Here is a 21,475-nt window from a genome sequence, read left to right as displayed (position 1 = left end):
CCAGTGGCCAGGCAGGAAGTATAGGCGGGACTAACAGAGAAAATTGAGAGAACAGGAAGGCGGAGGGAGACACTGGCAGCCGCCGCCATGACAAGCAGCATGTGAAGATGCCGGTAAGCCACGAGCCATGTGGCAAGGTATAGATTTATAGAAATGGATTAATTTAAGATATAAGGACAGTTAGCAAGAAGCCTGCCACGGCCATACAGTTTGTAAGCAATATAAGTCTCTGTGTTTACTTAGTTGGGTCTGAGCAGCTGTGGGACTGGCGGGTGACAGAGATTTGTCCTGACTGTGGGCCAGGAAGGAAAACTCTAGCTACACATGGAGGCTAGATAGAGGTCAACTTTGAGTATATCTCAAGAGTTGTCTACCTTGTTTTATTTTTGAGACAGGTTCTTATATTGGGTCCTGGGGATCACCAATAGTCTGGCTGGCCAGTCTCAGGGGCATTCTTATTTTTGCCTCCCTTCATATTGGGATTACAAGCCCATACCATTATACCCAGCTTTTTACATGGGTGCCAGGGGTAGAGGTCAAACTGGTCCTCATGATTACATGGCAAGTACTTTATTGACTCAATCATCTCTGCAGCCTACATAAACTGTGGACATCTATAGACTTTCTATCTTTTATTTTAGTACTGTGCCATGTTTTCTGTACAGTCATCTGGAGCCCTTAGCTTGAGTCCTGGCTGCCTATGGCCACATGGCCCTCCATGTTGTTCAGTCTCTTCAAGCTCATTTCTTTATCTGAAGGACAGAGACCTAACCATTCCTCAAACAATTCCAAGGTTCAGGTGAAACATTTCAGGAGATAATGGCTGGTATGAGTCTTGGTCCTGCTATCAATATCTCTAGAAAGCTACCAGCCCTGTGAACATGTCTTAGGGGTTTTACTGCTGTGAAGAGATATCATTACCACAGCAACTCTTATAAAGGGAAACATTTAATTGGGGCTGGCTTACAGTTCAAAGGTTTAGTCCATTATCATCATGGCGGGAAACATGGTGGTGTGCAGTCAGATGTGGTGCTGGAGAGGTAGTTGAGAGTTCTACATTTTGATTTGCAGGCAGCAGGAAGTGAACTGGCTTGAGCTTCTGAGACCTCAAAGCCCGTCCAGTGACACACCTCCTCTAACCAAGTCATACCTACTCCAACACGGCCACATCTCCTAATAGTGCCACTCCCTATGGGCCTATGGGGACCATTTTATTCAAACTACCACAGACGGCATGGCTCCTTTAAGTCCCATTGGATCTCACAGACTCTAAGAACAATGTATATACAGGCCAGCTCATTCTATCTTCAGGAACCCAGCAGAAAGTGTATTAGGCCTCCTAATCTGATCCCTATAGGCCTCAAAACTTGATTACCTCACACTATAAATACAGGAGAATCACAATCACTAACAAGAGCACCCTTTTTTTTCAGATCCAGGGCTTTACACTCCAGTACTGAATATTCTATCTTTAAAGAAAATAACCCAATGAGGCATGGTTTTAAAAAAAGGGGCAGGGGGTGGGGGCAACGGCAGATGAACAAAAGAAAGGAAAAGAAAGAATCCAAACATGCTCAAGTTCACAGCCTGAGAATTTAAAAGCAAGTTGATGACAGGCAGTCAGCATGTCTCTCCCCATCCACAGTACCCCAAATGGGACAGCAGAGGCCAGGCAGGAATACACGCAGGCTACACAGACCAAAACAAACAAACAAACCAACAACTTGATATAAACTGGGCTTGGTGGTTTATGCCTGTAATCCCAGTACTCAGATTAGGCAGGAGGACTGAGTTCAAGTCCAGTCTAGGCTATATATCTAGACTCTGTCTCAAAAACAAAAACAAAATAAAATCTAAAACCAAAAAAACCCCAAACATTGGTCCCATTAAAATAGCAGAGATTGCAACATCATCATCCAAAGCTCGATGTTAAGTCCAGCTCAGATTGCCCATTTATCCTGGAACCACCTTATATTTTTATAAGTATACCATTAATTTTTTTTTTTTACATTAAAAGGGGGTATGCAATATTAGCTGTTATAGTTCATGTGGTTAGGGTGCTAGGTAGCAAATACTATTTCCTTAAAGCAGAATCTGAGAAATCTCCTCACCTCTTCAAGGGTTTGGATTCCTGAAACTGCTGAATGAGAAAAAGGGAATCTGGAGGCCTTTTTGGAAGCCTGTATGGAACACAGCTTAAAAACCATGCTGTGTAACTCAAAAGTCATTTTGTGTGACTTGAAATAATATGATGCTTGAGTTTGTCACCTGACAGCTTTGGTAATAGCCAGGCCTCAGAAGCCAGCCCCCTGGCAGCCCAAATGGCAGCTCAAATATGAGCCTAGTTCAGGACGGGCCTTGATATGCTAATAAGCTAACCAGAAGGTGGTGTTGATATGCCAATGAACCGTTATCCAAAGTGACTTCCCAATGAAATGATACAAAAATTAGTTTGGAATCTAGGATCCAAATTAGTTTGTGTCTCTAGGATCACACAGCCAAGCTCCTGCAACAAGGCTTCTATAGCCTGTGTTGATACCAAGAGGACTTGAGACTCTTTTTGTGGCCCTGGCCTCAGTGACCTCTGAACTTGTGGCACTATTGCTTCACCCATTTTGGCCCTCCTGTCAGTGCTAACCATTGGCCTATACTCTCAAGGACCTCCTGGACTTCTACCAGTGCCATCCTCCCAGTCTACCACAACTGAAGGACTTCACATGGGCAGTGGTCAAGCCTGCACACTTCAAAAATGTATTCACTGGAGGTTACTCAGTGGAACCCTACAGCAGCATTTTTTTTTCCCTTGGTTTTTCGAGACAGGGTTAGTCCCTTTGTGTAGCCCCAACTGTCCTGGAACTCAATTAGTAGACCAGATTGGCCTCGAACTCATAGAGATCCACCTGTTTCTGCCTTCCAAGTGCTGGGATTAAAGGCAAGTGCCACAACCACCCAGCTGAGACATCTGTTTAACTTCTATATTGACATGATATTGTTAGGAATGTTTGTGTGAATAAACCAAGCATATCTGAAAAGCAAACTTAGTGTGGACATCCTGATTGTGGATTGCCTTACAGTCCATAAGCTCGTGCTCTCTGAAAAGCCTTAAAAGTAGTCTGTTCAGAAAAAACAAAAATGAAGGGACTTATGTGTAACCTGAAAGAGAAATGGACAGTTTAAACAATCTTCTATGTTTTACATACACCCAGCAGTGGGGTTGGCCACTCAGGTTGTTGATAGATTAATCCAAAGATATAAGTTCTGATAATAAAGTATTTTTCTTAAATAGTTAACAAAAATTAAAACTTGTACACTCTCAACTTAATTTTTTGGGGGGTGGGATGGGGGTTGAGATAGGATTTTTCTGTGTAGCCCTGACTGTCTTGAAACTCTCTCTGCAGAGCAGGTTGGCCTCAAACTCAGAGATCTGCCTGTCTCTGCCTCCAAAGTGCTGGGATTAAAGGTGTGCAGCAGCAGCAGCAGCAGCACCACCACCACCACCACCACACAGCTTTCAACTTAAAATTCTTATCTACACAAGTTTACAGTATTTATAAATAAGTTTCAACCAAACTGAATTATATTTACCAAACTATCTTCAGAGACAAAAATACTATCTAAGCTAGCTGACTTGAAAATCAAGTCATATGTCAGACTTGTACATGACAAAGGATAAAGACAGGAGACACATAGAATGGAACTTTGTCCAAACAATACAATGACCATTTAGGCAAATAACATTTTGATGGCAATACACAGATAAATTCAACACAGTCTGCAGGTCACTCTGCAGACAGGGCTGTGTAGAACATTCAAGATGGGCAGTGAGCTGCATAGTGTAAGTAGAGACAGAATTCAGTACTATAAACTCATCAAGTGAGGAGGCCCCCTGCCCTCACACCTCAGATGGCTGATAGGTGGCATTACACTGGCTGGAGGTGTGTGTGGGGTGCAGATGCAATCTACAAATCCATAACCAGATGCCCCTGGACAGGTCTTACACAAGACCACTAATGAGCACACCCTCCAGGGCATGGACTAGATGTTGATAGCTGCCTCTGGCCATCAGTAAGTGGACTGAGGTCCCAAGGCCTCAACAGTTATTGGATAAACCAGGCTCACCCAGACAATTGGCCAGATTGTCCAGGCAGCTTGGCCTGTGTCCAGAGAGGCCACAGCACATGCAATGACATCAGGGAATGCCCTCCCTGCGCTGGCAGCACTGGGAGGGTGGCGCTGACCAATCATAGACATAGGAGAGGCGCAACTGCACCTCTTGCTTGCACAATCGGCCCCCGTGAAGCAGCGTCTGTTGCTTCTCCAGCATGTCCTCCGGGCTCTGTTTGTGTGTCACCAGGTACTGATTGCTGCAGCCCCGTGATTTGTACTCTGTATCGAAGCGTGGGTCATGCTCCCGCTGCACATCCACTGGTGCCAGCCAGGCGCCCAGCGATACATCTTCACTATGCCACGCGCGCAGGTATTCGCGGCTGAGGCGCAGGTAATGCACCAGGTCCGAAGAGAGGATGTACCCACCACCCAGAGCATAGGGCAGGTAGTAGTCGCAGAGTTGCCAGGCAGCTTCTCGCCAGCGACCTCCGGGCTTGACTCGCCCACGCCCAGAAAAGAAGCCCCAATAGAGGCGACGGCGACGTGCAGGCTCACGTGCGCGTAGCTCTGCCAATAGGGCGTCCAGGCGCGCAAAGGAGTCGTCATCCGCCTTGAGCACGAACTCGAAGTCCACGTGCTCGTCCAGCCAAGTCAACATGGCCAGGACCTTGGCCGTGAGGTTTTCGTAGGCATCGCGCAGGGCGGGCAGCAGCAGCAGGTCCCCGTGTTGTGCTTGCTCGAGCTCAAGTGTGCGCCGCTCCTCTGTGCCCAGGCTACTGGTGCCCACAGCAAAGCGCGCCCACACGTCCTTAGGGCCGCCGCGCCTCCCCTGTGCCAGCCACGTGCTGCGCACCGCGCTGCGGCGCTCAACCGCGCGGGGCGCACTGGCCACTAGCACTGCCAGGAAGGCCTTTTCGCGGGGTTGAGCGGCTCCAGCGGCTGCGGGCGTCTCGCCCTCGGAAGCACAGCGCGCCAAATATAACAGAGTGGTGCTGCAAAACGCTAGGCCGCTTAGGGCCAGCACCACCCGGCGCCGCCATGAGCGCCGGAGTACCTTCATGGTGCGGGAGGGAGGGCACCGAGTACGCAGGCGCGGAGGCTGGAAGGCGTCTGCGCTACTCGGAGACCTGCATAGCGGGCTTGGTCTCGTAGTGGTAGGAGGAGTCCCAAAGCACCCAGTGACTGAGTGCTTGGACTTCCAGGATCTGACATCCAGGGCGTTGTTGAAGGCGAGGCCTAGGTCAAGGATCCTTGACACGTGACCTTGCGCGCCATTTTTATTGGTTGTTTCTCAGCGGCTGCTTCCGCCCATGAAAAAGATGGCGGCGCCGAGATTCACGCCTGAGGCCGTGCCACCTCTCACGGTTCCTGTTTGTCTTTCTCGCCCTTTCCCGGAAGAAAGATGGCGGCGGCCTGAGCCTAGGTCCGCGTACGACTTCGCGGGCGCCCAGCTGCGCTCCCTAGACCCGGCGCATCAGAAAGCCGGGGGGTGAGTGAGGGGGTCCCTGAAACTGCTTTGTGAGGGGCGGGCTTAAAGGCCACTCGTCCACTGTTTGGGTTGCTTTGGGTCTGAGCCCGCTTGACCCCGCGATCTCCTTGTTAAAGAGTGCGCCCGCCCTCTTGCCCGGCTGCTTCTTCCGGAACTCACGGTGCCGCGGGGGGACTGAGGCTCGGGGCTCTGTTACCGGCTGACGTTGTGCCCTCAACTTGTGGTCCAGCATCTTTAACTCGGTTTCATCTTCGGTAAAATGTGCGCCATGAGTTCTAGTAGTACGAGTTGGAAATTGAAGGCCTGTGTAAAACCTTCGTACCTGGCCCGGCTCTAGTGGTAGTTCTCTTGGGTACTATTGAGTGCAGTTCCTAAATTGACAGATCTTTTATTTATTTATTTTTATTTACATTCTTATTTTTGTGTTGCTGGAGGAGATCGAATCCAGGACCTCACAAATGCTGGGCAAATGCTCTACTACTGGGCTAAGACACCAGCCCCCTAACAGTTTTTGGACTGTTTTAGACTATGTTGTTGTTTTTTAGATTGTGATGGTCTTTTTTCTTCTAATTTTTTTTCTTTATTTTCTCCTTTTGCTGTTGTTATTGCTCGTTTTGAGACAGGGTCTCATGTAGCCCAGATTGGCCTGAATTTACTATGTACCTGAGGCTGGTCTTGAACTCTTGATCCTCTTGCCTGTAATCCCAGCATGCAGGAGGTTTGCCACACTTTCAAGACTATCCTGGTCTACTGGGCACATTCCTGGTCAAGCAAGGCAACATAGTGAGACCCTGTCTCAAAACAAAAACAAAAGCAAGCAAACAAAAAGAAATGTTTCACTGGAATTGTAATGTAAGGGTTGCAAAGAAGTACAAGTATTTCCCCCCAACCACCCTGTGGGTGCCTGAAACCTGAAACCTCAGCTGGGCAGAAGTGGCTCATGCCTAATCCCAGCATAGAGGCAGGCGGATCTCAGTGAGTTTGAGGCCAGCCTGGTCTACAGAGCGAGTTCTAGGATAGGCTCCAGAGCTACACAAAGAAACCCTGTCTCGAAAAACCAAAACAAACAAACAAACAAACAACAACAAAACCCCCTTGAAACCTCAGGTTTATTCCTATACATAGTTACAACAAAATTTAACTTATAAAGTAGGCCCAGGCAGAGATTAACAACTAATCATAAACTCGAACATTTGTGACTTACTTTGGAAATGTCATTGGACTACGATTGATGACAGATCAAGAGGTACCATTGTCACCTTTACTGCAGGTGTTAGTAGCTTCCTGTTGACTACTTGTTGAGAACAGATGTGTGTAGGGGCTATGACAAGATAAAGCTCCTTGAAATCCTGACTTAGGGATTTCAGGTCAGGTGGGGAGGAAGCAGCTGCCCAACTTGTTTAGCCATGTGGCAAACTTTTGCATTAAGATAAATAACCATTGTGGGATAGTAGTGGGGAATGTTATTCCATGGCAGAATACTTGTCTAGCATGGCAAGGAAAAAAACTGAACCAATATGAGAAAGTCAGCTGATGGAGTCCTGGTTGCTTTTGGTTGCTTTTTATGTAAGATGTATGAGTAACTGACTGTTCCACAGAGTTTATCAAAATAGTTAGAATGAGAACTTTGTTTTTTCAAGGAGCAAAGTACAGTTAATACTAGGAGGAAGTTGCCTTGGTTCTGGTGTTTACATGGCCTGAAGAATAGAAACATGAGGAATACAGCTACATCTCAGGGCTCCTTGCCCTGGGTAACAACAGACTCCTTTAGCTCCTGGCTCTTGGCAAGCTGTCCAACATCCCAGGACACATCTTAAGTACTGTTTCATTGACTTTACTCTATGCTTTTGAGTAATATTTATTGTTTCTGGAGACAGCATTGATTGAATGTCTTTTAGGTTCTAATAGCTTGGCAATGTTGGGATAAACAAGCTAAGTCAGACAGAGTCCTTTCCAGGGGCAGAACGGGAGACAGCTCCCACACATAGGTGGGACTAGGCTGCACTCCGAAGGCCAGCAAATAGGCAGGAAGATAGACTGTGGGAAGAAAAATGTGTTTTCCATGTTCTGGTCAAATAAGACTTACTGGACACTTCAACTTTACTAATGTTTCTCGGTGAACATGAGTGAAGAAATATGTTGATGCAGGCACAAGTATAGATGTATATGTGTAGTCTCTGCTGGGTTGGTGCAAGTGTTTGCTCATGACCACAATTTTCAGTTGTTCAGCACAGAGTGTACATAGGTCCAGCACAGAGTGTACATAGGTTCCCACTCCACACAAAACACTGAGGTGGAAACTATGGGACGATTAGTGAGAAATAGACACAGGAAGGTCAGATTACTTAACCAAGGTCTCAGAGCTTGGTGTTCAAGTTGGGATCTGGAGAGTGAATGACCACAGCCGTATGCTGAATACTGTAATAGTAATCAGGGATGGATGAGGTCATTTGCTTTGCTGTATTGTTGGCAGGCTGTACTGTTGGTATGTGGGGGTAAGGTACTGGATAGATCAGCACCTGGAAGTAGTAACAAATTTGAGTTGGAACTTCAGCCTGGCCAAGTACATTCCTCTTTTGCAGAATATTTGTTTAACTATGCAAAGATGTGTGTTGCACTTGTTTAGTTATGTAAAGATGTGTTGCCGTTTTAACCCTGCTTGCCTAAGGCACCTGATTGGTCTAATAAAAAGCTGAATGGCCAATAGCCAGGGCGGAGGTATAGGTGGAACTTCCAGGCAGGGAGAGTAAGGAGGAGGAGGAATTTAGGATCAAGGAGAAAGAAAAAGAGACGATAGGGAGATGCCAGTGGCCAGACGGATAGACACAGGAATCAGGAAAGTAGGACATACAGAATGAAAGAAAGCCTCGAGGCAAAATGTAGATGAATAGAAACAGGTTAAATTAAAAGAGCTAATGGGCTGGGCGGTGGTGGCCTTTAATCCCATCACTCGGGAGGCAGAGCCACGTGGGTCTCTGTGAGTTCAATGCCAGCCTGGTCTACAGAGTGAGATCCGGGACAGGCACCAAAACTACACAGAGAAACCCTGTCTTGAAAAACAAAAACAAAAAACAAAACAAACAAAAAAAGCTAATGGGACAAGCCTAAGCTAAGACTGAACATTCATAATTAAGAAGTCTCTGTGTCTTTATTTGGGAGTTGGTTGGCAGCCCAAAGAACATTCCTCCAGTTTCTTTTTTAAAAGTAAAAATATCATTTGTTGTCTTTCTTTTTTCCTTTTCCCTTTTCATCTTTTTTCCTGTGGTACTACTAACCACTGAGCTACAGTCCCAGCTCCATATGTGTGGATTTTGTTTGTTTTTTGAGACAGGATTTTACTGTTTATCCATGACTGACTCAGAACTTACATTGTTAGATCAGACTGGTCTTGAACTCATAGAGATCCACCTGTGACTACCTCCTATGTGCTAGGATTAAAGATAAATGCCGTCATACCTCACTTGAATATGTAGTTGGTCCTGATTATTAAATCATGTTATAAAATAAATATGCCCTCCCTGCCCCCCAGACAATGTTTCTCTGTGTAGCCCTGGCTGTCCTGAATCTTGATCTGTAAACCAAACTGGCCTCGAACACATAGAGATTCACCGAGTGTTGGGATGTGCCATTACCACCTGGCCTGGTCTGTCTTCTTTGTAGACTGTCAGGCTGAGCCTGCCATCAACCTTCAGCTTTCTTGGCAGTGCTAGTAACTCAGAACCTTTGTAGTATCACAGGCTCTAGTTTGAGCTATGATTTCCCTTTCTTCCTTACTGCTACTTCTGGTTCACACCTTGCAGGAGTCCCATGGTCTGGCTGGTGGCAATGACGTCCAGGCAGAATTCCCTCTGTGGTCTGGCTGCTCATGGCCTCTGGCTCTTGGGCCTTGTCCTGTTGATGGATGCATCTGCTAGACCTGCCAACCACTCATCCACTCGGGAAAGAGCAGCCAACAGGGAGGAAAATGAGATCCTACCCCCAGACCACTTGAATGGGGTGAAACTAGAGATGGATGGACATCTGAACAGGGACTTCCACCAGGAGGTTTTCCTGGGGAAGGACATGGATGGGTTTGATGAGGACTCAGAGCCAAGGAGAAGCCGGAGGAAGCTGATGGTCATCTTTTCCAAGTAGGTGTCTCATGTGTCCCCTGCAGATGCATGTCAAGGGATACAGCATTTGAAATGATAATCCAGTTGCTGTAAGCTGTTCCTCTAGCACAGCAGTTCTCAATATATGGGTCACCACTCCTTTGGGGATCTAATGACCCTTTCACAGGGGTTGCCTAAGACCATTGGAAAACAAGATATTTACATTATGATTCATAGCAGTAACAAAATTATAGTTATGAAGTAGCAAGGAAAATAATTTTATGGTTGGTGCCATATTAAAGGGTTACAGCATTAGGAAGGTTGAAAAACACTGCTCTGTCTAGCACCTTGTACTTTGATAGGACTTGTAGGGCCATAGCCAATGTCTAGGCCCTCATGGCCAGGAAGACCTCAGGATAGACTTCTGCCCCCAACCCACTTCTTAAGGATTTTGTGCATGACTTTTCAAACTATAGGCCCTATTAATTGAAAAGCATGAAGTCAGGCCAAATGGGAAGTGGAATGGACCCAGCAAGTTACAATTCCAAGTAGAGTAGGGATGGTCCTGGGAAAAGGTCTGACAACCCAGTAGGTCAAGAGCTGATGGGGGAGGGGGACATAGGCTCCCTTGATCTCATACCTTCCCTCCTTCTCTCCCTCCCTCCTTTCTTTTTTCTTATATAAGATCTCACTGTGTAACTCTGTCTGGCCTTGAACTCACAAGTGATCAACCTGCTTCTGCTTGCTTATTTGCTTGCTTGCTTGCTTTTTTTTTTTTTTTTTTTTTTTTTTTGTGAGACAGAATCTCTCTATTATATAACTCTGACTATCCTGGAACTCACTATGTAGACTGGCCTCTGCCTCCCAAATCTTGGGATTAAAGATGTGCACCATCACATCTGGCTCTCTCTCTGCTCCCTCAATGCTAGGATAAAGGTTTCTGCAGCCGTGTCCGTCTCCCCACCCCCCTTTTCTTTTTTTTTTTTTGGTTTTTCGAGACAGGGTTTCTCTGTGTAGCTTTGTGCCTTTCCTGGAACTCGCTTTGGAGACCAGGCTGGCCTCGAACTCAGAGAGATCCGCCTGGCTCTGCCTCCCGAGTGCTGGGATTAAAGGCGTGCGCCACCACCGCCCGGCGCCCCCTTTTCTTATTAAGTTTTGCATTTACGTATTTTTTGAAGCTCGAGAACTATTTTATTAGAGTTTAAAAGAAAAATAACCCAGGGAAGGCAAACTGTAAATCTCAGCAGTTGACTGAAGAGAAGCATGTAAGAGAGAAGGAAAAAAGCCATGCCATTTGAGTTACTGGCATGGAGGTCCACCACATGGCAACAGACAGCCACATAGTATAGAGGTAAGGGGCTTTAGAGAAAGAAGGTAAGGAAACCCAGATGATCAGAAAAGCATACTTAGATTCTAAGCATCCAAAAGAAAGAGACAGGAAAAAAGAAAACCAGAAAGTTGCAACTTTCTGAGTTAGGGTTCAGGTGGGCAGACTGAACTAAACTTCATAGCAGTTCAGCTCATAAGGACTGTCCATTTTTATTTATTATTTACTCGTGTGTGTGTGTGTGAGAGAGAGAGAGAGAGAGAGAGAGAGAGAGAGAGAGAGAGAGAGAGAGAGAGAGAACGCCATATATGGAGATAGAGGACGCTTGCATGAGTTGTTTCTCTCATTCTACCGTGCAGGTTCCTGGCATAAAACTCAGATTGTCAGGCTTGGTGGCAAGTGCCCTTTTCCACTGAGCCATTTCGCTGGCCCTGACACAGACTCTTCCTGACATTCTTTCTACTAAGTGTGTTTAGGGATTCCTATAATCTATCCTCAAGTCCCGAGGTCTCTGTCACTAAGACCTTGTTCTATCCTTGGACAAAATGTTAGGTTTCTGAAAGGACTTTGCTATACCTTTGCATGTGAAGGTGTTTTTATCTAAAGTATTTAGACTTTGCTGTGATTAGAAGGGTTATGAGCTGGATATGGTGGTACCTTTAATCTCAGCACATGGGAGGCAGGGGCAGGTGGATCTCTGTGAGTTCGAAGCCAGCCTGCTCTACATAGTGAGTTCCAGGACAGCCAGGACTACACAGAAAAACTCTGCCTAGAAAAACCTAATTAATTAATTAATTACTAATTAAATAATTATTAATGAATAATTAAATGAAGAATTATGATTCTTCCCATTGTACCTTAAGTGGAGAGAGTTTGTTCCTGGTGATGATCTTTTCTGTCCTCCAGTAGCAGCTCCTGACTTAATTGCTCCCTTACAATCTTTCTGACAGCCCCTGATCCTCTGGTGGCCCCTAGTGAGCTCCTAGCCTTTGGGTTTTTATAACACTTCCAAATGGAATGAGCTGCTTTTTGTGGCAGGTTCATAGCTACCTGTGTAATTCCTGGAACCAGCAGCATTTGCCTTTCTGTTGGGGGTCCTAGAGCCTGGTCTGATGCTTGTCATTTACCTGCTTCTAGGGTAGATGTGAACACTGACCGGAGGATCAGCGCTAAGGAGATGCAGCACTGGATTATGGAGAAAACAGCAGAGCACTTCCAGGAGGCTGTTAAGGAAAACAAACTACACTTTGGGGCTGTGGACCCTGATGGTGACGGTACAGTGGACCCAAGTGGCAGAGCTAGGAGAAGTCAGGCAGGAAACTCTAGCCTTATGGGAAGGACCTGACAGATATCCCAAGGCCAAGGGACAGAAAGGTAGAAGAGGATACAGTAGGAGTAGGGATGCTCAAGGCATGAGTTAGTTTCTGACAGTAGCTGTGTGCTTGTTGGAACTAAAGGACACAGCAAGTACCACACTGACCTAAGTGTTTTTTTCTAAAATTCTGTGTGTATGTGTATTCATGTGTGTGAGTGGGCACAACTGTGCATTTGTTTGGAAGCTGGAATTAGCATTGGGTATTTTGAGTCCAGAGCTCACCGATTCCTTTAGCCTAACTAGCCAGCTTGTGCCAGGGAGTCCTTGTCTGCCTCTCAGTGCTGGGATTATAGATGGGCCTCCACATCTACCCAGCTTTTACATAAGTTAGGGATTCAAATTCTGGTCCTCATGCTTACACAGGAGATGCTTTACTCCTCAAGCCATTCAATTAAAGTATTTTAATTGAAAAGTAATGCTAGATCCTAGTTTACAATCTCAGTGCTCAGGAGACTGAAACAAGAATCTTAGAGTTCAGGACCAGCCTGGGCTACATACTGAGACTACTTCTCAATAAACCAAAAAACCCAGTAGCTCTTAAAAGTTTGGGATGCCTTCCTGGTGTTCTCACACCATGTGTGGCCAGCTAGTATCTCTCTTGACCCCGAGGGATAAAAGTTCCAGCTGACTCTACTTGTGAGGAAGTGGATATAGGGTGCTGACCAAAGCTGTGGGCTGGGTACTGGTTGCTTTGCCCCTGAATGCCACTTGGCAGGGTATCTGGAGCTGCACATACTCTCAGCCTTCCCTAGTACTAGGCACTCAGCACAGAGGAGTTTGTACCCCTGCCCTATGGCTGCCTGTGGCCCAAGGATTTATAGCAGATGTCCTAAAATAACTCTCTTTTTCATGACCAACCTTTCTTGCTAAATATCTTGACAGAGTGATCTCTTTTTAGGCCATGTGTCCTGGGATGAATATAAAGTGAAGTTTTTGGCAAGCAAAGGCCACAATGAGAGGGAAATTGCTGACGCCATCAGGAACCACGAGGAGCTCAAAGTGGATGAGGAGAGTGAGTGCTGCTGGCATAGGGTGGGTAGGCTAAGAGTGGGGGACTGACTCTGCCTTAGCTTGAGACTTGAGATTTGGAGCTTTAAAGTAGAGGCAGGGAGGAGGACCTGAATCCAGTAAGAGATCTTTAATAGAGGGAGCAGCTTTTGTCAAGGCCTTGAGTCACCAGAGCTGGGCAATGACATCCACAACATTCAGCGTGCCCTGGGACCTCAAGAGTGACATCACTTCCAGATGGAGATGTGGACATTCTGGTTTGGAGGTAATGTCAGATATGCTGGTCTTTGGGACATGGAACAGGACTCTGAGAAAGCTGGGAGCAATAGGAAGCCCTCAGGGGCATTTGTCAGGAAGGGGAGTCTGGATAGCTGATTTGTAAAGTATAACTAACAGACTTTACTTGTTACTGCCTCCAGTCCTGGACCCCTTCCCCTTCACCTCATTCCCTGGCCGTATATGGTGATTCATTCACAGCCCTTATCTGGATCTGTGGAGGGTAAGGCACTTATGGGTTGGTCACATTATATATAGTTCTTGGCAGATATACACACTGTACATCTATGCTCTACCTCCTCAGTTTGTCTGTGCAGCTGACCTTAATAGAGGTCACAGTCTACAAAGTAGCACCTCACACCTAGGAGCACAGAAACTCTAGAAACATTTACAGACCATGATCACCCACGTGTGCCATGATGACCAGTACTTTAGTTCTGTCCTTTTTTGTCACCTGTATTTCTTTCATCTTCCTTTTTTTTTTTTTTTTAATTTTTTCTTTTTAATTTTTGAGACAGGATTTCTCTATGTAGGCCTGACTGTCCAAGAACTTGAACTGTAGAACAGGTTGGCCTCAAACTCAGAGATCTGCCTGCTTCTGCCCAGCTTTTTTTTTTTTTCTTTTTCTTTCTTTTCTTTCCCCTCTCTTTCTTTTTTTACAAGATCTCACAAGAGCCTTGAACTTAAAGCACTTTCCCTGCCTTAGCTTCCCCAGTACTGGCAATTGTTGGTGAGAGGAATCCTACAAGACTAAGTTCTATCCTCTCCTAAACCTTCAGTTATTCTCTTCTTCCCTCCCAAAGAGATTGTGTGATTTTCCTACACTTCATTCTGTTTTATGTTTCCATTACATGTCCTTCATTTCATATTGTCTGCTGGAGCTTCCTGAATGTCCCTCTCCTGTTCCTGTGGTGAGGCTAGTATATGCCTGTCAAGGTTGTTGGCAATTTTGAAGATGCCTTTCAGAGCATCAGTGCACCAGGGAGTATGATGCCCTCACAGCTATCCCCTCTGTGACTTCTTTGGAATGTGGTCTGACTCTGGCCACTTTACTTGGTGTGTATCCTGAATGAGACATATCACTCCTGTGTCTTGATTCTAGGGTGTCTCTGTGGAGCTTGATCTGCCTTCAGGACTGTGGAGGTATTTAGAATTTACACTGTCAAAGCTCTCCATGCCTGAGGTCTCTATTCAGCCACATCTGACCTTCTCGAGCCTGTGTATTAGCTACTTTTCTATTGTGATAAAACACTACCAACACTAAGACAACTTAGAAAGACTTTATTTGGGCTTATGAGTCTAGAGGGTTAGAGTCCATAATGGCAGCAGATAGTAAGTATGGTGGCAGGAGCAGGAAGCTGAGAACTCACATCTTGAACTACAAGCATAAAGCAGAGAGTGAACTGGAAGTAGGCAAGACTAAAATACTCAAAAGCCCACTCCCAGTGATTTACTTCCAGCAAGACCTCAACTCCTAAACCTCCCCAAACAGTGCCATCAACTGAGGATTGCATGTTCAAATGCCTAGACTATGGGAGGCACTTCTCATTAAAATCATATTACATTTCCTGGCCCCCATAGTCTCATGACCATATAAGATTGTAAGGTTCTGATCAAAGAGACAGAACACCAAGGCTTCTTCAGGAAAATAGCTTTAATGTGCATTCATAAGCTCAAATGAACTATGTTCATAAAAAAAAAAGAAAAAAGAAAAAAAACAAGCCTCAAGTACAGTGAAACAGCTTTTTTTTTTTTAATTAATGATTTTTGTTTCTTTATCTCCCATGTATGGTAACTTACAATTCTATTGGTTATTTAAAAATCTTAAGGTGGTAAGGGCTGGAGAGTTGGCTCAGTGGTTAAGAGGATTTGTTGTTTTTGAAGAAGATCTGGGTTCAATTCCCAGCACCCACATGGTGACTCACACCATCTGTAACTTTGGTTGCAAGGGAATCTGGGGTACCAGGCACATATGTGGTACACACACATACATGTAGGCAAAACATTTATACTCATAAAATAATAAAATAAGTAAATCTAAAACAATAAAGAAAACTGCTGGGCCTCTAATTCCAACACTTGAGGAGCAGAGGCAGGCAGATCTCTGAGTTCCAGGACAGCCAGGGCTACACAGAGAAACCCTGTTTCAAAAAACCAAAACAACAACAACAATAATAATAATAAACAACTCAGGGTGGAAATCTTTTTTTTTTTTTTAAGATTTATTTATCATGTATACAGTGTTCTGCCTGCATGTATGCCTGCAGGCCATAAGAGGGCATCAGATCTCATTACAGATGGTTGTGAGTCACCATGTGGTTGCTGGGAATTGAAATCAGGACCTCTGGAAGAGCAGACAGTGCTCTTAACCTCTGAGCCATCTCTCCAGCCCTCAGGGTGGCATTCTAAAGATGCCCTGGATGTGGAGGTGATGAGGGGTACTTGGGGGAATGTCACAATGTTTCACATAAGCATTTTGGCAAAGATTAATCCACAATATGACCTTTCTGTCTATCTTTCAAGGTCTCTGGGAAGGCACACTAAGCAAGGAGGGGTTTGCAGGAGAGATAGGATTAAATTTATGTATATTAAAGGACATTACTCTGCCCATATGACTATTTGTTGTTTTTATTTTCCTAGAGAGTCTCTAGTTCTCAGGGACTCTCATGACAATAGTGCAAAATGCTTTTAGTCCAACTTTAAAAACCTCCATAGTCGGGGTGGGAGGAGGGAGGGTGGGAAATCTGTGGCTGACATGTGAAATTAAGTTAATTATAAAATAAAAATACTATAAAAAATAATAATGTATGATTAAAAAAAACCCTCCATAGTCTTCATTTGTTTATCTATTTATTTATTTGTTTGAGGGAGGGCCTCTCAAGCCCTGGCTGGCCTTGAACTCACAGAGATCCACCTTCTGCCTCCCTAGTTCTGACACTAAAGGTGTGCACCACTGTGCTCAGCTCCCCATTGTTAGATTTCTGAGGCAGGGTAAAGAGACAGAGGGCAGAAAAGGATCAGGGTCTGACCCTCAACAGATAATACTGTTTATTAATGCACACAATGAGAGGCAGCCTTTCTTTGTGGGGAATTGAGGGGTCTGCCAGGAGAAAAAGCTGGCTGTAACCCTTTATAGGGGTGGGATTGAGGGGGTTGGAAATAAAGAGATTGTTGTTGTAGGAGACTGTGTGTGAGTCTGCACGCCTTCCTGAAATTGTTTACCCAAAGTGAGACTGGCTGTCCCAACAGACATTTTCTTCTGGGCTGACTGAACAAGGTCAGCTGTAATCTCACAGGAATCCTCTTTTTTTATAAGCAAGGTGCTCTATCACCCATAGGGCACTGTGTAAAAGTCCAGAGTCTCTTCTGAGACACAGGGCAATCTGTTGATTGTAATGCCTTGTAAAATAAAAAAGCAAATTATATGCTTCTAGCATCTAATGGCATAGAATATACATTACTACTCAAAAAGGGAGGAAGGGAGGCCTAGTGAAAAATACTGAACCAAAGTAAGACTGAGATCCAGGAGGGCAAATACCAAATCCTGTAGCTTATGTCAATATCAAAGGGTTTAGACGGCACTGTTCCTCCTCCTTTTATACCTGCAGCATACGTGCCTCTCTTGGGTTGGTTTCACTGCCTGTATGCAGCCCTCCTTGGCAGATACCCCACAAGTCTGGCATTGTCAATATCTTGGGGTCTCTACTACAACCCAGGCTCACTTTTACATTTTACTCAATGGACTCTCAGGGCATTCATGCAAGGACCTCCCTGCCACAAGCTGCCTGGCCTCCGCAACTTTCTGAGACTGTAGAGGAAGAATCATCACTTCTTCACTCTTGGATCTTTTAGACTTTTAAAGCCAGTACCACATGGTTGACATTACAAAGTTCAACTACCAGCTTGGAATGGTTCCCTCTTGAACCACATTAGTGGTAGTTTTTGTTTTCTATTTCTTTCTAGGAGCAGAAAATTCCTTAGGCCTTTTCCTTTTGTAAGTTGGAAGCTTAGCTGAGTAGGGTCTTTCCATGAAGGGCACCCTTTGTTCCAGTGCACTATTTAATGACATTAATCTCTTTAACACATTACAAACTCTTCCAGCATATGTCTTGGCTTTGACATTAAGTTTCTTAGTTCTTTCTTTTTTCTTCTCCAAACTGTACATTTTGTATTGTATTCTTCTCCACTTGTTCTTTTTCATTATAGACCTGTATAAGTATTAATAACCACACCACACATTCAAATATTTTACTGTCTTAAAATTTCCACCAAGGTGGGTGGTGGTGGTGCACACCTTTAATCCTAGCACTTGAGAGGCAGAGGCAGGTGGATCTCTGTTAGTTCCAGCCTGGTCTACAAAGTGAGTTCCAGGACAGCCAGGGCTGTTACACAAAGAAACCGTGTCTCAAAAACAAAAACAAAAAACAAACTCCACCAAAGAAATTAGTCCATTACTTTTTTTTTTTTTAATGTGTGGGTGTTTTGCCTGCATATATGTATATGTACCACATGCATTCTTGGTGCCTGAGGAAGCTAGAAAAGGATATCAGATCCCTTAAAGTGGAGTTACAGACAACTATAAGTTGCCATATGGATGGTGGGAATTGAACCTGGGTCCTCTGGAAAAGTAGTTAGTACTCTTAATCACTTAATCTTCAGCTTTTATTCTATTACTTTTAAATCTAGCTTTGGACAAGTTCTCAGAACAGTGGCAAAAGACAGCCATATTTTTGCCAAAATATCACCAGAATACCCTCTAGTCCAGTTGCTAATATTGTTTCCCTCTGAAACTTTTTGAGCTGGCCACCACAGACAGCATTGCTCCTGACAGTACTGTCTTTCAGGCTTCTACTATAATGATAGCCCTTTAAGCTCTGCTTATAGCTTTTACATACTTTTTGAGTCCAAAATTCCCAAATCTTCCACATTCTTCCCCAGACCAACAGGTCAGGTTCTTCATAGCAACATCCTTCTGTTTAGTACTGACTTCTCTATTAGTCTTTTCTGTTGCTGTGAAAAAGTACCATGACTAAAGCAACATATAGAAAGGACTTTATTTGGGCTTATGGTTCTAGAGGATTAGAGTCCAGAATGGTGGCAGGAGCAGGAAGCTGAAAGTTTACATCTTGAACTGTAAGCATGAAGTAGAGAGCATGAATTGAGTGAGACTGTAAACACTTAAAGCCTGCCCCTAGTAATGTACTTCCTCCAACAAGGCCTCACCTCCTAAACCTCCCCAAATAGCATTACTGGGGACCGTGTTCAAGTGCCCTAGACTATGAGGGACATTTATCATTAAAACACTTATAACCTGTGTATTCACATCCTGACCTCAACCCACTGAAGGGTCTCTGATTGTCTGGGGTGATCTGAGCACTTGGTAGGATCCTAGAAGGAAGGCCTATGCTTTATAATCTCCTTTGTATAATGCTAGTGGGTCTCCCTCAGCACATGGTGGGAGTATTGGTAGAGAAGTCTGCCTTCTATCACTTTTTTGTTTTTATTTTTACTTTTTTGAGACAGTCATTCAAATGTGCTGCCTGCTTCAGCCTCCCAGTCAGCTGGGACTACAGGGTTGTGCCAATGTATCCCATTCCCCATCATCCTTTAAAAGAGTCCTGTTAGTCAGGTTAGATTAACACAGGAAATACTATGCATGAAGGCCACTTGGCCTGTCTGTGTTGATCAGGTACTTAATGGGTCATGGAGGGCTGCTACAGTCAGGATGTGGCCAGAGGCAGACTCAGGACAATGGGATAAGACCATGAAGGCAGGCAAGGATTCTTGTGGTTCCTGGAGCTGAGTGACTTGGAAGCCTAGGCAGTGGGACATAATCACTGACTATGTTGAGTCCTACATGGGAGAAGATTGATTTGTGCCCTGAGAACATGGGAGACATTAAAGGATGCATTGGCAATCATTTCTAGAGTCCATGGGAAGCTTTGCTCACTACCTCAGTCATTTCTAGAAACTGGGTTTTCTGCATTCTATGCTCCGAATGATAATGCACATAAAAAACGTAGAGAGGAACAAAAGTGACACCTTTGTTCCTATAGACGTCAGTGAGGTGAGTCAGCCCCAGTCTCGGTGAAATTTCCATTTCTGATGAGGAATAAACAACTTGGAGTGTGCAGGGAAGGCGGGCTGGGCAGTTTCAGGGTTCTGTTTGTCCCTCCCAAAGACCAGGCTCTTCTGGGTGGGCTAGCACCCTTAGTCTTGGCAAGTGATGGCCCTCTTGAGTTTGAGTAGAGTAAAACCTTGCCGGTGCTTGCGTTAGTGTCCAGCATGTCTGGGTATTCACAAATGTGCCTCTCCGCAGCACAGGAAGTCCTTGAGAACCTCAAAGGTCGCTGGTATCAGGCAGACAATCCACCTGCAGACCTGCTGCTGACTGAGGATGAGTTCCTTTCCTTCCTTCACCCTGAGCACAGCCGGGGCATGCTCAAGTTCATGGTCAAGGAGATTGTTCGGGACTTGGGTAAGGCCTGTCTCCACTGTGGCCCTGTTGTAGGCCTGGGGGTGACCAGTGGGCTGGGGTCACTACACTGCTGGAGGGATAAGCCCCAGGGTAGGTGGGCTTGTCCTGTTTTAGTTTCTAAGGAAGTTCTTAAGTGATACTCAGTGAGTTTTAGGTAAAGCCCAAGCTGAGCACTACCTTCCTCCAACCCTTTATAGACCAGGATGGCGATAAGCAGCTGTCTCTGCCTGAGTTCATCTCCTTGCCTGTGGGCACTGTTGAGAACCAGCAAGGCCAAGACATTGACGACAATTGGGTGAAAGACAGGAAAAAGGAGTTTGAGGAACTGATTGATTCCGACCATGATGGGATTGTGACCATGGAGGAGCTGGAGGTGAGCAAGGGTGCTTATGAATGTTGGTGTGTTCCAGGAATGGCCCTGTGTTTGGAGGATGTGGGCTAATCCTACAGTAAGTTCCCAAAGGAAAGGGGGCTTGCCTACATGATGACCTGAGATAATGGGCATCAGCATTAGTACTCAGAGTGAAGAGATGGGAAGGTCTTGTGAAACCTGTTGACTATGGGCTATTGGCCTTTAGAAAATGACTCCCTAGTCTGTGGAAGGCATCTGGGAATTCATTTTGGTGCTAAAGATGAAACCCGGGGCCTTTAAACATGCTAAACAGTTGTTCTATCACAGAGCTACATATTTAGCCCTGTGTTAAGGGATTCTTAAGGCCCCTTCTGTATGGGGCCTTAAGAGAAAGCACATAGTAGCCCCATTTCTGAAGTGACCTCTGGGCTAGCATGTAGGTGTGGGGGCTGTGGGCACAGGGCCTCGCTATTGATAAGGTGTCAGGTATAGGCCACTGACTTATGTCTGGATCTCACAGAACTACATGGACCCCATGAACGAATACAATGCCCTCAATGAAGCCAAACAGATGATCGCCATTGCTGATGAGAACCAGAACCACCACCTGGAGCCTGAGGAGATTCTCAAATATAGCGAGTTCTTCACTGGCAGCAAGCTGATGGACTATGCTCGCAATGTGCATGAGGAGTTCTGAGCATGCCCTCAACCCTCAGTTGGGGCCAGGCCGTCAGTCTCCTGTCTGACCCTTCCTACACCTTGAGGGACCTGTGGTCTAGTGAGACTTGTGGTTGACTGGGTCCCGGGTGGGTTTGAAATGCTACCTACCCTGTGCCTGGGGGCTACCATGACCCTGAAAAGCCCTGTCCCAGAACCTTCTTTCTTCTGCTGTGTTCATATGCTCTGGCTCAGCTCCTGCCACAGCATGGCCCAGATTTATTAAAGATATGCTTAATAGGCATTGTGTCCTCT

The 21,475-nt window shown here is 45.3% G+C and overlaps 2 protein-coding genes across 3 annotated transcripts; one reads left to right on the top strand and one right to left on the bottom strand.

Moving 5' to 3' along the window:
* Nucleotides 1-1,574: 1,574 nt before the first annotated feature.
* On the bottom strand, nt 1,575-5,280 carry B3galt6 (beta-1,3-galactosyltransferase 6). Its single transcript, XM_052715126.1, has one exon. The coding sequence runs from the start codon at nt 5,165-5,167 to the stop codon at nt 4,190-4,192; it is 978 nt and encodes a 325-aa protein (XP_052571086.1). The 5' UTR covers nt 5,168-5,280; the 3' UTR covers nt 1,575-4,189.
* Nucleotides 5,281-5,476: 196 nt separating this feature from the next.
* On the top strand, nt 5,477-21,464 carry Sdf4 (stromal cell derived factor 4). Of its 2 annotated transcripts, none has more exons than XM_052715124.1 (7): nt 5,477-5,596; nt 9,397-9,726; nt 12,152-12,288; nt 13,288-13,401; nt 19,993-20,151; nt 20,349-20,524; nt 21,024-21,464. In XM_052715124.1, exons 2-7 carry the CDS (start codon nt 9,404-9,406, stop codon nt 21,198-21,200), a joined length of 1,086 nt encoding a protein of 361 aa, XP_052571084.1. In that variant the 5' UTR covers nt 5,477-5,596; nt 9,397-9,403; the 3' UTR covers nt 21,201-21,464. The 2 variants fall into 2 exon arrangements, with proteins under 2 accessions (XP_052571084.1, XP_052571085.1); XM_052715125.1 differs by lacking the exon at nt 5,477-5,596 and adding an exon at nt 5,758-5,850.
* Nucleotides 21,465-21,475: the final 11 nt, after the last annotated feature.

Source organism: Peromyscus californicus, unplaced genomic scaffold (genome assembly GCF_007827085.1).
Source record: "Peromyscus californicus insignis strain IS unplaced genomic scaffold, ASM782708v3 Scaffold_5__1_contigs__length_169319896, whole genome shotgun sequence".
Lineage (NCBI taxonomy): Eukaryota > Metazoa > Chordata > Mammalia > Rodentia > Cricetidae > Peromyscus > Peromyscus californicus.
The sequence above is the reverse complement of the archived record's forward strand: the minus strand, read 5'-3'. Positions and strand labels throughout refer to the sequence as shown.